We start from the raw sequence: 12,416 nt of genomic DNA, 5'->3' as shown, positions 1-12,416 counted from the left end.
GCCCCTTAAATACCCTTTAAGACGCACCCAAGAACGTACGATTTGGTAAAAAAACGAGAGAGATATGAATTAAAATGTAAATTACTTTTGGGAATAATAAATGTACCAGACTTATTTTATAGAAGCACCAATTCGTAATGGAATTTAACGTTCTTGGGCTCGTTTTGAAGCTATTAGAGATGTTAATAAATTTACCGATTCATAATTTTAAAATATTGGCCTAAAGACCGGTCATAAACCGGTTAAAACCGATGCAGACCGAAACCGGTCTATAGACCGCAAAAAACCGCGGTCTGCGGTCTTTTTGCGGTCCGGTCTGGTCTTTTGACTTCTGGGGAAAAGGCAGACCGGTTAACGCCCCTGGGCATCAAAAAACCGGACTGAACTGGACTTTCAAACACTAATGCCGGATGATGGGCGCACATCGAGAGGCGGGTACAGGTGCATTGGCCAACGGGGATGGGTGTGCGACGTCGTAGTTGGTTTTGCTGAAGGGGCCAGGGAAGGTCCATCATCAAATTCTGAACATTAAAAACAAAAATGTTAGTTGGAAGAAATTGAAACGAGGAAAGCAGAAAAGCCTGCTTTCTTCAGGTAGACTATGCACCTGAACGACCCCGTAAATCGGTATTACTGACACGCAACCTCCTCCACTCATGCTACTACAACCCAATGGCTATGATGCATGTTGATGCATCGAAAAGTTGGTGGATAGATCGTCTTGGGTCCAGTGAGTCGGAAGTTGAGCAAACACGAAGAGTAATGTGCAGGAAATATGAAAAGGAGACAAAATGCGGGCAGTAACTGGATACTGCCTGCGTTTTGAGAGAGTGTTGGGGAGTAACAGTTGCTCTCCAACAATCAATGCACTTACATGTGACATTACATGTGACTTCCGCATTTGTACATAATTATGTCCTATATATGGACATAAGCCACCTCCAGACACCGCATATGAGCCAAGAGCCCTGGGGCTTGCAGCCAGGTCAGTGGGCAGTCCGACATTCTGTGTGTGACATGGTCTGTGCGCACATTGATGGCATCACATGATATTATATGATGACTGCATAGAATTTGATTGAATCATCATTCCGGCAAAATGTCATGGTACTGATTCTGTTTGCTCAGACTGATTATGAATGATTCTACACGCAATAAGCTATAGTAAGAACCACCAAAGTGATGGTAAAGTTGCGTTAGGCAATTGCCACCAATTGAAGGAAATGGAATACACCACAACTAACATCAGTACTAGTCAGTCCAAGCCATCTTGATTAGAAACCGTCAGAAAGTAGGTTGCTTTGATAGGCCCAGCACTTGAAGCAGCTGTGGATGGGAAGCACAAGGAAAGATTTGGAAATATGTGCCTGAATGAGTATTGGTGGGGTTGTTCGGGTGATTTCGTGATTGTTGGGGTTCTGTTCAGAAGGTCTATGAGCGTAGAACAGGATTGAATAGAAAATATGTACCTTGCTTTTGCAATGATTGATCGTCACTGTCCTCGCCCCAAATGCTGTCACCCCCAGGATCGAATCAGTCACTTTTGCAGATCCGTCCTTGCCTAGTAAAAGCTGTCCTTCAACTCGGATGATCACCCCTAAGTTCAACTTGCCCTCTTTGTAACAAATTCAATTTTTCAATTTGAAGTTGTCATCACGGTCAGCCGAAACCTTCTGAATAGAAGTTGCCATGATGTTAGCGACAAATGTGAAGAAGCGAACATCTTTTGATCAACATCACCTGTTGAGAGTGGCCAGCCTTCCAGGACGCTGAGTAAGGGATGCCTCGCCATCTTTCCTGGTGTCCTGCTAATCCGGATCCTCCTCTGCTCTTGGGAAGGCACCAGAGCCCGAGATTGCCAACAAAATAGCAAATGATTTCGTGACACCTACGCAGAATAGTTAGCCCAGCAGTGGCAGTGGGTACACATGACCAATTACCAGAACCTTGACATCTACACAAGAGGAGTGACATCTACACGAGAGAAGTGGAACTGAGAATTTATGGTGGTTATAGGTTGAGGCAAAGTCAGTACCTATAGACAGTTGGAACACTCCTTGTTGAAGAAAGAGCGTTGTTTTCACAGACAAACCTTGAAACTGCATTCCTATATTGGTAAGCAGACAATCCCCCTTGCCCCTGTGGAACAGAAGTTGTTGAAATAGCAAATTTCCGGTATGTCAGTTTTCCACATCTGTGAAACACAATATAAGCAGTTGTGTATGATACCCACTAGAGGAGCAAATAGAGGAGAAGTTTTTCAGATGAGTGTTGGGGCTTCCATGGGCCCTATTTCTCTTGTTCTGTATCATGCACAAGATCGATCCTCAACAACAATCGACCCTTGAAGTTGGGAGAGAACAATTGGAGAACAAGGAGAAAAGCTTTGTTTGGTTTTATTACATTTTGTTGTTTTTGCATTTTTTTTTTTTTTTTTGTCATAATGCGCATCAACAACACAATGTGGCATCGATGTACAACAAGACATCGACTTCGGCTACATACGACATCATCCACAATGTCATTCACAATGTCCAACACCAACACCTTTCTGCCTCTCTATGCACACCAAGACAATATCAGTGTGGTGCGTGTGGGCGCAAGCTGGAAATTTAAAGCTTCAACTTCTGTCAAAATTCAACCAACCCTTCTACCTGTACCACCACCACCCCCACCACTGATGGCATTGGTGACCTTCAGTGAGTTTAGAGCCCTTATCAGCGTGCAAACTGTGAGTGATCGGTGCACTACGATTAATGAGGGTGCTCAATTTGGGTACCTGTGCACTGACAGCTCGAACAATGATCTTCTTCTCGGTATCGCTATCAAGGACAGATCCAGAACCATCAACATCTGCGGGTGGTCACTGGTGGCACTACTCGACACATCCGTCTAGTCCCTCACTTGGATTCAGATTATTTCTTCTGGTTTGACCCTATTGATCTGGACATGAAGGAAGGCAACCTACCCCTCCGCATTGGGCAGTTGTCTGACCCTTCCGGAATAGGCCTCACAGCTGTCAATGTGCTAGACTTGAATAAGCTCGCGTTCACGTTGAGGGTTGTCTCGTGTGTGCATGCAGATATTTGGGTAGAGCCTGGGGCCAAGTTTTACATGAAAGATACGGAGAGCAGCACTGGGACATTTCTGAATAATGTTCGATTGAGCCCTGTGAATACTGAGTTGAGGCCTTACCAGATCAAGGATGGGGATATTTTGCAGCTTGGTATGGATTATTTTTAGGGGGATGCGGAGGATATTCATAGGAGTGTGAAGATTAGGGTTGTGCTTGGATGAGAGTCTAATGCTTTCAAGTGAGTTGGTCTGTCTTTTTGTGTGGTGTGGTGCTTAAAATGAAGAATAGCATGAGTGCACTGGAGAATCTCAAGACGCTCACAGTGCCCTCTGTCATTCCAAGCAAATCAACAGGTGGAGGGATCAGAGACACACTTTTGGGCTGTATGGCCTGAGTTCAAAGGAAATGGGTGCAGTACAAGTTAGTATCTCGCTGACGATCACACATGTATTTCTACAAGAGTAAATGTAATTGTGCTAAGATAGGTAATTCTACAATTTTTCTGACATAGTCAGTAGTTTGTCGACTTGCAAGCTTTTTTCAGCTTGTGACTTGTCAACAAGCTGTCAGCTGCAAAAAGTTGCAAAAAGCTGATGAGTAATCTGTAGGTTTGCTGATGCAGACAAAGAAGAGTGGTATCTGCCAAGTACCAGGAAGTGGTTATTTACGCACAAACCAGTCCTTGTTTAACATTACAAACACTAATGTCAGGGGAATGACAAGGGGCATCTGGGAGTCATAGAGTCCTCTTTATTGGCATCACTTCGTTCATTGTGGCTCTTCCAATAATTCAAAACAGCTGCACGACTAGTGGTCGCAGGTCCAGTCTACAGGACTGAAAATATACATAGGACTGAACTGGACTGAACCATGGTCCGGTCTTTTTCCAGTTGCAGTTGCCCATATTTGTGGTCAGTCCAGTTGCCAGTTGCCATGTTTTTGTAAATATATAAAAACCGAAAAAGACCGGTTTAGACCGGTTGCAACCGGTCTTTCGTCCCACCACGTGTTGTACCTTACTCGTGCACATTTTACTTAATTTTAGGTCCCTGAATCATCAAAAACGGTCTAGAATTGGTTGAGATATGGCCAAAAACATTTTAATACATGCAATTCAAATGTATGTCCTCTCTGTTTTCGCCCTATCTCAGTCAAATCTTGACGGAATTGCTTAAATTTTTAATCAGTCTACGGAGAATTAAATTATCTACCTACGCATGCAATGTACGTGAGGTAATATTTAGGTTCTGTGGTGTAATAAATTTTACAACAAAAGACCGGTTGCAACTGGTCTGGACCGGTCTTTTTCGCGTTGTGGACCGATTAGGACCGGTCTAAAATGGTCCGGTTGCGGTCCCTTAATATCTGGATTGGTCTAAACCGGTTGCGGTTGCCAGTTGCCTCGTTTTGAGGTAAAAAACTGGACTTAACTGGACTTTAAAACACTATGCACAATGGTTGACTCTTACACCGTTGTCCATGATGTTCGCCTTGTTTCTCGTGCCAGAGGTCCCTACTGCTGGAAGAAATCCTTCACTCCAATTTCCATCACCCAGTGATTGAAGCAGCACAGTGACGCAACTCACCTTTGAAAACCTCCCCACTCAAATTTGACACAAACTAAAGCACGCTTGCACGGCTTCCTGGCTACAAGGAATGGCTGAAGGTTGTTGACCCTTGTCACTAGTGTCATGTCAGCAAACTCAAACATTGGACAGAATTCAGCCATCAAACATACAGATGCATATGGCGACGAAAGCGAATGGGAGCTAAACCCAGGATATGAAATGTTAGGGACAAGGTCCATCCATTGCATGTCGAGATGTTGCTTCCCAGAAAAGATTTGGGTGACGTGGTCTGTGCGCATGTTGCACACATCACATGATATGATGATGAATTCATACTGTCATGCTTCACAGTCCCAATCGTCCTGGCGGAGTTCCCATGCCTGTGGGTAGTAGCAGCTGCTAATGTTTCCATATTTGGAAACATTACTAGTAGCAGCTGCTACCAAAATAATTCCGAGAATGGAAACATTAGCAGCTGCTATGATTTCTGTATTCGGATGCTGCCATGTATGGTAGATAGTTCCCACGTTTTGTCCTGTACTTTGAATTGTCGACATTTTAAACATCTTCCCCTCCCTACAACATTGTGTGCAGCATCATTTCCTGTGATAATCAAAAATATCATTTATCAATTGTAATTTCAGCTTGGGGAACATGTAATCTGGCAGAGAAATGTTGCACATCTTGACAATCCCAGACTAGATCTCAATGCAAAGGAGTTGAAGCTCTCAAACCCTGAGCTTCACAAACATATTGCAATAAACTCTACCAGTGGCCCAGCCCTCATCATCAGGAAAGCAATTAATTAGCAGTCCTTACACTGATCAAAACCAAGCAATGCTCTATAATATCCCTTTTCCACCTGAAAATATTTCAGTTGCAGGATCAAGTGTATTGCCTGGTGAGAATAATAACTCAGGGTAGACACACATGCTGGATACCCAATAGAAAAATAAAAAATCTACATAGGATGGATAACACTGAAATACACTAGTCCACCTGCCAGAATCAAAATTGTGAAAGCAATTTTTTTTATGGTATACCAGAGATGTTACATTTTTCTAGAGTGTAATGTGTTACAAGTGTCCTAATAGTACTATAATCTTTAAAAATGAAATTTGAGCTAGAGTGTCACAGATATAAAACTATTACAATCCATGGATAAGTTGTATCTGACCAGATGAAGGTCAACCTATTGAGAAATTCTAATTTCAAAATATATCTCTGAATCCCCTGTGACAGTCCATAGTCTAAAACATGCAGCAAGGAAATGTTGGAAGTGTGAAAAAAAAAGGATGTGGAAGTTGAATTAACAAGAATCAGTGCACAAATTCCTGTGGTTCATGTGGTTCAAAACAATGTGAAGGAAAGGATAGCAGACACCCCTCTGATTCTTGTGAATTTCTTTTGATGGTTGAGAGTGCTACCAAATCTACATAGTTTGATTTTCACTATCAGAAGTATTATGAAAAAGTGGTATAACAATCAATGTATTTTGTGGTAATTTTCTGGAATTTTTACCAAGAGAAAGGTTACTAATAAGTCAGGAAATCCCTCCTTTTTCCTCTTTTTCTCTTTCCTTTTTGGGAATTTTTATATCTTTCCTTTTATACTCCCACAACCATGGTAACCAGGCCATCATCCTTGTGGCCAATCACAGTATGATTCTGGCAAAGTCAAAAGGAAGTGACACCTTTTCCTTGTATAGTTTCTGTGCGTTCGAGACAGCTCTACAACGAAAAAAGCAAAGCTCTGGCCATGCCCTCTCAAATCGTGACAGCAGTCAAGATACAGTCTTGAGCAGTGTTGAGGAAAAGATAGATAGACGACGACCAAGAAGGTTTCTGGAGGTTGAGACAGCAGGTAGCACAGAGAAGTAGGTGGGAAGACACTCACGCCCATATGGTTGTCAAGGTGCCAGTGGAGAGAAATGAAATTTTGGAAGACACCACAACAAACGTCAGTCCAAGCCATCTTGATTAGAAATCGTCAGAAAGTAGGTCACCTCGAAGATACAACAGCAGGAGAGATCGTACCTCAATATTTCCCTCAGCCCTCGCCCACCTTTGCAGATGTTCAACGGGCGATGATGAACCTCCGCCTGGCACCTCCAAGCAGCGAGATAAGCCCATCACACTAGCAGTCTCACTCCTTCCATTCATATTGTCATTTTGCGGCAATCTCCCAGGTTTATATTGTGTTAACATCTACTGGGAAATCATTGGATCCTGCAACCAACAGGTGCATATGACCACCTTCGAAATTGACAAGACTGGCCCAGCGCTTGTAGCAGCTGTGGATGGGAAAGTGCAGGGAAAGATCTGGATATATGCACCTGAATGAGTATTGGCAGAGTCGTTGGGGTGATTTCACGATTGTTGGGGTTCTGTTCAGAAGGTCTATGAGCATACAACAGGACTGAAAGGAGAATAGGTATCTTGCTTTCAATGTGCAATGATTGATTGTCACAGTCCTTGCCCCAAACCTTGTCACCCCCAGGATCGAGTCAGTCATTTTTGCAGATCCATCCTCGCTTAACCATCCTTCAATATTCAATGTTCACTCTGAAGTTCAAACATTCAACGTTCAAGCCCTCTTCATAACAATTTTGATTTGAAGTTGCCGTCATCGTCAGCCGAAACCTTCTGAATACAGGAAGGCCGTGATGTGCTGAGTGTGTAGAAGCGAACATCTTTTGAGCAACATCAACTGATGCGAGCGGCCAGCCCTCCAGGACGCCAAGTAAGAGATAGTATGCACGTTAAGTTTCCTTACAAGGCAACCACTCCTGGACTGCCCTCGCCATCTTTCCTGGTGTGCAGCTAATCCGGATCCTCCTCTGCTTTCGGGAATGCACTAGAGCCTGAGGTTTCCATCAAAAGAGTGGGGGTGGGTAATTCCGCTGTAGCGTTTGGGAGCGTGACGTAATGCACTGTGACTGATTTCCCCCAAAACAGTGACCCAATGTCACACATGCATCACAGATGGCCTCAACTCAGGCTGTTTGCCATAAACGAAGTTCTGAGCAGTGCTACAAAAAAAAAAAATACACATGAATGTAATTCTACAACATTTGGAAGTAGATTTTCTAATTTAGGTGAGTCAGAATCAGCATTCAATGGAAGATAACATGTAAATACCATATATTCCTCAATTTCATGGTCACCCTCATTCCTGGTGTGTAGTGCATGTCTCTCTGGAACAAAAATTGTCAAAACTTCTTGGGATACTATGATATGAATTTAAGAACTGATTCTAGGCTTTGTTGATGTAGATATAAGCTGAATTGGCACCTCTTGTTGTTGCTGCTTAGCAAAGAATAGACTATGCAAGAGCAACCACTCACCCCCAGGTTATGATTCAACAACGAAAGATGATCAGAAAAAAGATTCAAACAAAATGTTCTTGATAGATTTTTTATATCTGTCCTGGAAGTGTGCAATATCGCATTTTTTGGATGGGTTTAGTGCAAAGGCAATGGGATTTTAAAATTCTGGCCTGAACATTTTGTGCCTATAATCACATATATTAACTGTCAATAATGAAAGTTTACACAGAAATGAGTTGTTGAAGGGGGAACCAAGGTACCAGAATGGGGGGCCTCTTCAGCACCATTTGGCAGAGAGTTTTCTCATTCCACAACTATAAGTAAATAATAATACATGGCTACTTGAAGGATTTATAGATTTTCTATCCAAATCACGTTCCTGCATGTCGTTCAATGGAACAGAGATGGATTGCAGTGATGGTGCGACTGGGTCAGTGTTTCGTGATGGCATCATGTGACATGTGTGATGTGACATGATTGTCACTTAGCGGGAATTGCCCACCCCCAAAAATCGAGTTTAAAAATATTTTTACTATAGTCTAATCGGGGCGCACGGGTGCCTGGGGACGAAATATTCTCCTCTCCCCGAGATACTCCTAGTCTCGGAGACTAGCGATTTCCAGTGCGGGCGAGCCGTATACTTGAGACTCACCCACGGGGGGAGCCACCTCAAGTTGTAAGACAACTCCCTCGTCTTACCTCCACTCGAGCTTGCTATCGGTTAGCTCTCGTTTGCGCGTTTACCTTTCAACCTACGGCTGCATCAGATCTTTTCAACATCTTCAATCACTACACTTTCTATGTCTACGAGCAATGAAGCTGTTATTACTCCTAATTCTGGTTCTGCTGCTGAGACAAATTCCACACGACAATCCAACGCTCAAGTTGGAGAACGAGACTCAAATCCATCAACAGTCAATCCAAATCAAGGTCAAGAACCCATTGTTGACAATGAGAGGTCCGGCGCTACAGGAGACGAAGAGTTTGTTGCCGGTACATCTGGGAATTTCCCGATTGCCAATGCTGCTCTCGCCTCTTGCAATGCTATCCTCGAGGGCTATCGTTCATCTCGGATCTCCAAAGGGATTGCGCTGTGCAGGATTTACACGACTTTATTGGAAGCAGTCCCTGATGATGAGTCGACTTCAGCAACAGTTGAAGAGGCATTCAGCCGTTTTCTCACCATTATTGAGAATCATCAAGGACACCTCGCAGAAGCTGAACACCGTTGACGTCGTCGACATTCAGAAAGTCCCCAACCTATTCCAGAAGCAAATCCCGACGATGAAGACCTCGGCGACATCCCATCTCCTAAACGAGCGAAACCTGATGACTCAAAATTCCCCTGGACAATTTCGGACTTCATTCATGGCGCTTCACTCTCTCCGTCACTCTCTAAATCCCTCGAGTTACTCAAACTCTATGCTATTGATCCAAAAGGAACCAAACGATCCCTCATCAATTCTCCCAGCTGTCCTGAGTTTCCAGATTCGGAATGGACCAATGTTCTCGCAGGACGTGCTATCAACCTTGACGCTGTCCTCACTGGATATTACTCAACATCCAATAATGACGAACGAGTTGAGGAAATCGGGGACTTTGAAATTCGCTTCAGAACAGTCAATCCAACAAAAATTGTATCTACTGCGGGAGAGTGGAGCATCACTTGGAATCGGTCGTCACGAGCTATATGCGCCGCTTTCCCACACAGAGCTGGCGAGCTTGCACAATATGCTGAGTACATCATTGGGCTATTCACCGCAACTGATGTACACTTTCATGATTGTGTTATCCTTTTTGACAAGGCTGTTCGGCGACGTGTCGGTGCTCGTCGAGACTTGGAGCTCACTGACTTCAACAAGTTCTTTGACCTTAGATCGACCCACATGGATTCGATTGGTGCCGCTGTCGTCCAACGTGCATCCGCTGCTACCCCAGGCAAACCCTCAGCGACTTCGCACAAAAGGCTACCTGAACCTTGCAACCGCTGGAATGAAGGGTTGTGCACACTTGAGAGTACTCAGTGTCGCTGGCTTCATGTTTGCAGCAAGTGCCTTTCATCTGGGCACAAGAATAATGACTGTCCGAAGTGAAGCTCCTTCATGCCCATTGTATGCTGATTGGCCTTTTTGCCACCTCACTATCGTTCAACCCCCTCGATTGACGCTGGGGGTAGCCAAAAAATGATTAGCATCTCACGTGGCTCTTGCCAACCTCAGAGAGAGCCATGGTCACTAGACCGCCTTACGCACGAACGGTCTATTGCACTTGGATTATCAATTGACAATTCTTCTCATCTCACATACACGTCCGCATTAAACTCATATCTCACCTTTTGCAAAATCCACGATTTTCCCATTGAACCAACTCAACAAACACTTAGTTTCTTTGTTGTTTACATGTCTGCCCACATCAAACCCGACTCTGTCAACTCGTATCTCTCAGGAATTTGCAATCAGCTAGAAGTATATTTCCCTGACATCCGAAAAAATCACAACAGCATCCTCGTATCACGCACTTTGGCTGGCTGTTGTCGACGTTTTGGGACAACAATACGGCGCAAGCGACCCTTATCAACAGATGACCTTATCACTGTTCTGTCTCAACTGCAATCAACTCCCCACCACGACGAAAAATTGTTTCTCACTATTCTATTCACAGGTTTCCATGGGCTTTTCCGCCTGGGCGAGCTCACTTTTCCTGACAGAGTGGCCTCTCGTGACTATCGTAAAATCATGCTACGTCACACTGTTGACATTACTCAAACCACCTACTCATTGTTGCTGCCTGGCCATAAGGCCGACCGCTTCTTTGAAGGTAACATTGTCATTATTCAGAAGACAAATCTTCCCACAAACCCTCACAACGTCTTCACAACTTACATCTCCTCTCGCGATACACTCCACCCCTTCAAACCAGAACTTTGGTTACGTACGTCTGGCACTGTGCCAACATGTTCCTGGTTCATATGCAAATTGCGCCGCTTCTTCCCATCAGATATCGCAGGCCAATCCATGCGAGCCGGCGGAGCCACTTCCCTCGCCGAAGCTGGTGTACCACCTCACATCATTCAAGCCACTGGGCGTTGGGCATCAAACACCTTCCATATATACATACGGAAGAATCCCATTCTTCTACATGCAATGCTGTTTGGTCATCCTGCTCACCAACAAGCTACTGGACATTAACTTCCTTTCCCATTTTCTGGTATCTCACAACATCCTTCCGTTCTACTCCACTCAACTTTTCTTTTCCCCACAGACATTTTCTTTTCTTTCCCCACAGACATTTTCTTATTTCCACAAACAGACAATTCCCCTCCCTCCTCTTCCCCTTTTCTACATATTATAGGTATTATAGGACAACGCTACCATCAATGGACATTTTTCTTGCGAGTTTCTCCAGGCGCACAGCGCCTGGGGGACTCTGCATACACCTATTTATGCCTTTACTTAAGATTTCAAACCTTTGAACCCTCCCACGATTAGGAGCAACTTAGTGAGGCCTGCGCGGAATAGTTAGCCGCGCAGAGGTGTATACACGATCAATGACGGAGCCCACCATTATCGGACAACTACCGGACCCTTGACATTTACAAGAGAAAAGTGGAACTGAGCATTCACGACGATTATAGGATGAGGCTAAGAGAGTAACAATAGACAGTTGGAACAGAGATTTACCCAATCGAGACAGGATGTCACGCGCACGGTTAAAGAGCGTTGTTTTGAGTTGTCATTTTTCGTCGTTGCAGAAACATAACTACATACACACAAACAAGTTTTTCCGATAACCAGCTCGCTCTGTTTCCGATAACCAGCTCACAATCCCCTTGTCTGCGCCCTATCCCGCCCAAGCTCGCCCCTCATACTTGTTGCCAATAATGTGAGTATTGTTTTTCAGGCATTACAACTCAAATCCTGATTATTTTTATTTCTTGCATACCAAAACTTCAGCTGACATATCCATGCCAGGTCTCTCAAAGTGGGGTAGGTCATCCCTCCTACCTTTATCTCAGATCTCCGCGTTGCCCGATGTCACTTCCAGCTCCTCGTCATTGACACATCCGCATCTATCCAGCCACGTCATCATCCAGCCCTTTGAATGTTGCCGTTGTGAATTCCACTTCTGGATAATTGGTCATGTACTTGACGTACGTGTAAGGCGGTTGACGTAGGTGAATGACCTTCGGAACTGAATGTCGGTGAACTTTGCACAACAGCAACGTCGAGGCACCAGATCAATTCTGAATGGAGTACAAACCTTCTCGACGGAATCAGTGTTTTCAGATATGTAAGTCGGAGCGGTTACCGGATGCGCAACAAGCGTGGCTGCCACGCCCAGTGCCGGGTTGATGATATGCTGTGCCCGTGCGGTTGTACTAGTATGTGAAATTGTCTAATTTTACTTCCTAGAGTTCCAGTCCCCAAGCCCAAGTCTCATAGTC

General features: G+C 44.3%; 1 protein-coding gene across 1 annotated transcript; it reads left to right on the top strand.

The window, feature by feature from the left end:
* Positions 1-2,949: 2,949 nt before the first annotated feature.
* Positions 2,950-3,243, top strand: LACBIDRAFT_308099 (uncharacterized protein; the record flags this gene model as incomplete). The annotated part of the gene is made up of 1 exon (XM_001886574.1): positions 2,950-3,243. The coding sequence occupies one exon, from the start codon at positions 2,950-2,952 to the stop codon at positions 3,241-3,243; it is 294 nt and encodes a 97-aa protein (XP_001886609.1).
* Positions 3,244-12,416: the final 9,173 nt, after the last annotated feature.

This window comes from Laccaria bicolor, genomic scaffold (assembly GCF_000143565.1).
Source record: "Laccaria bicolor S238N-H82 LACBIscaffold_38 genomic scaffold, whole genome shotgun sequence".
Taxonomy (NCBI): domain Eukaryota; kingdom Fungi; phylum Basidiomycota; class Agaricomycetes; order Agaricales; family Hydnangiaceae; genus Laccaria; species Laccaria bicolor.
The sequence above is the reverse complement of the archived record's forward strand: the minus strand, read 5'-3'. Positions and strand labels throughout refer to the sequence as shown.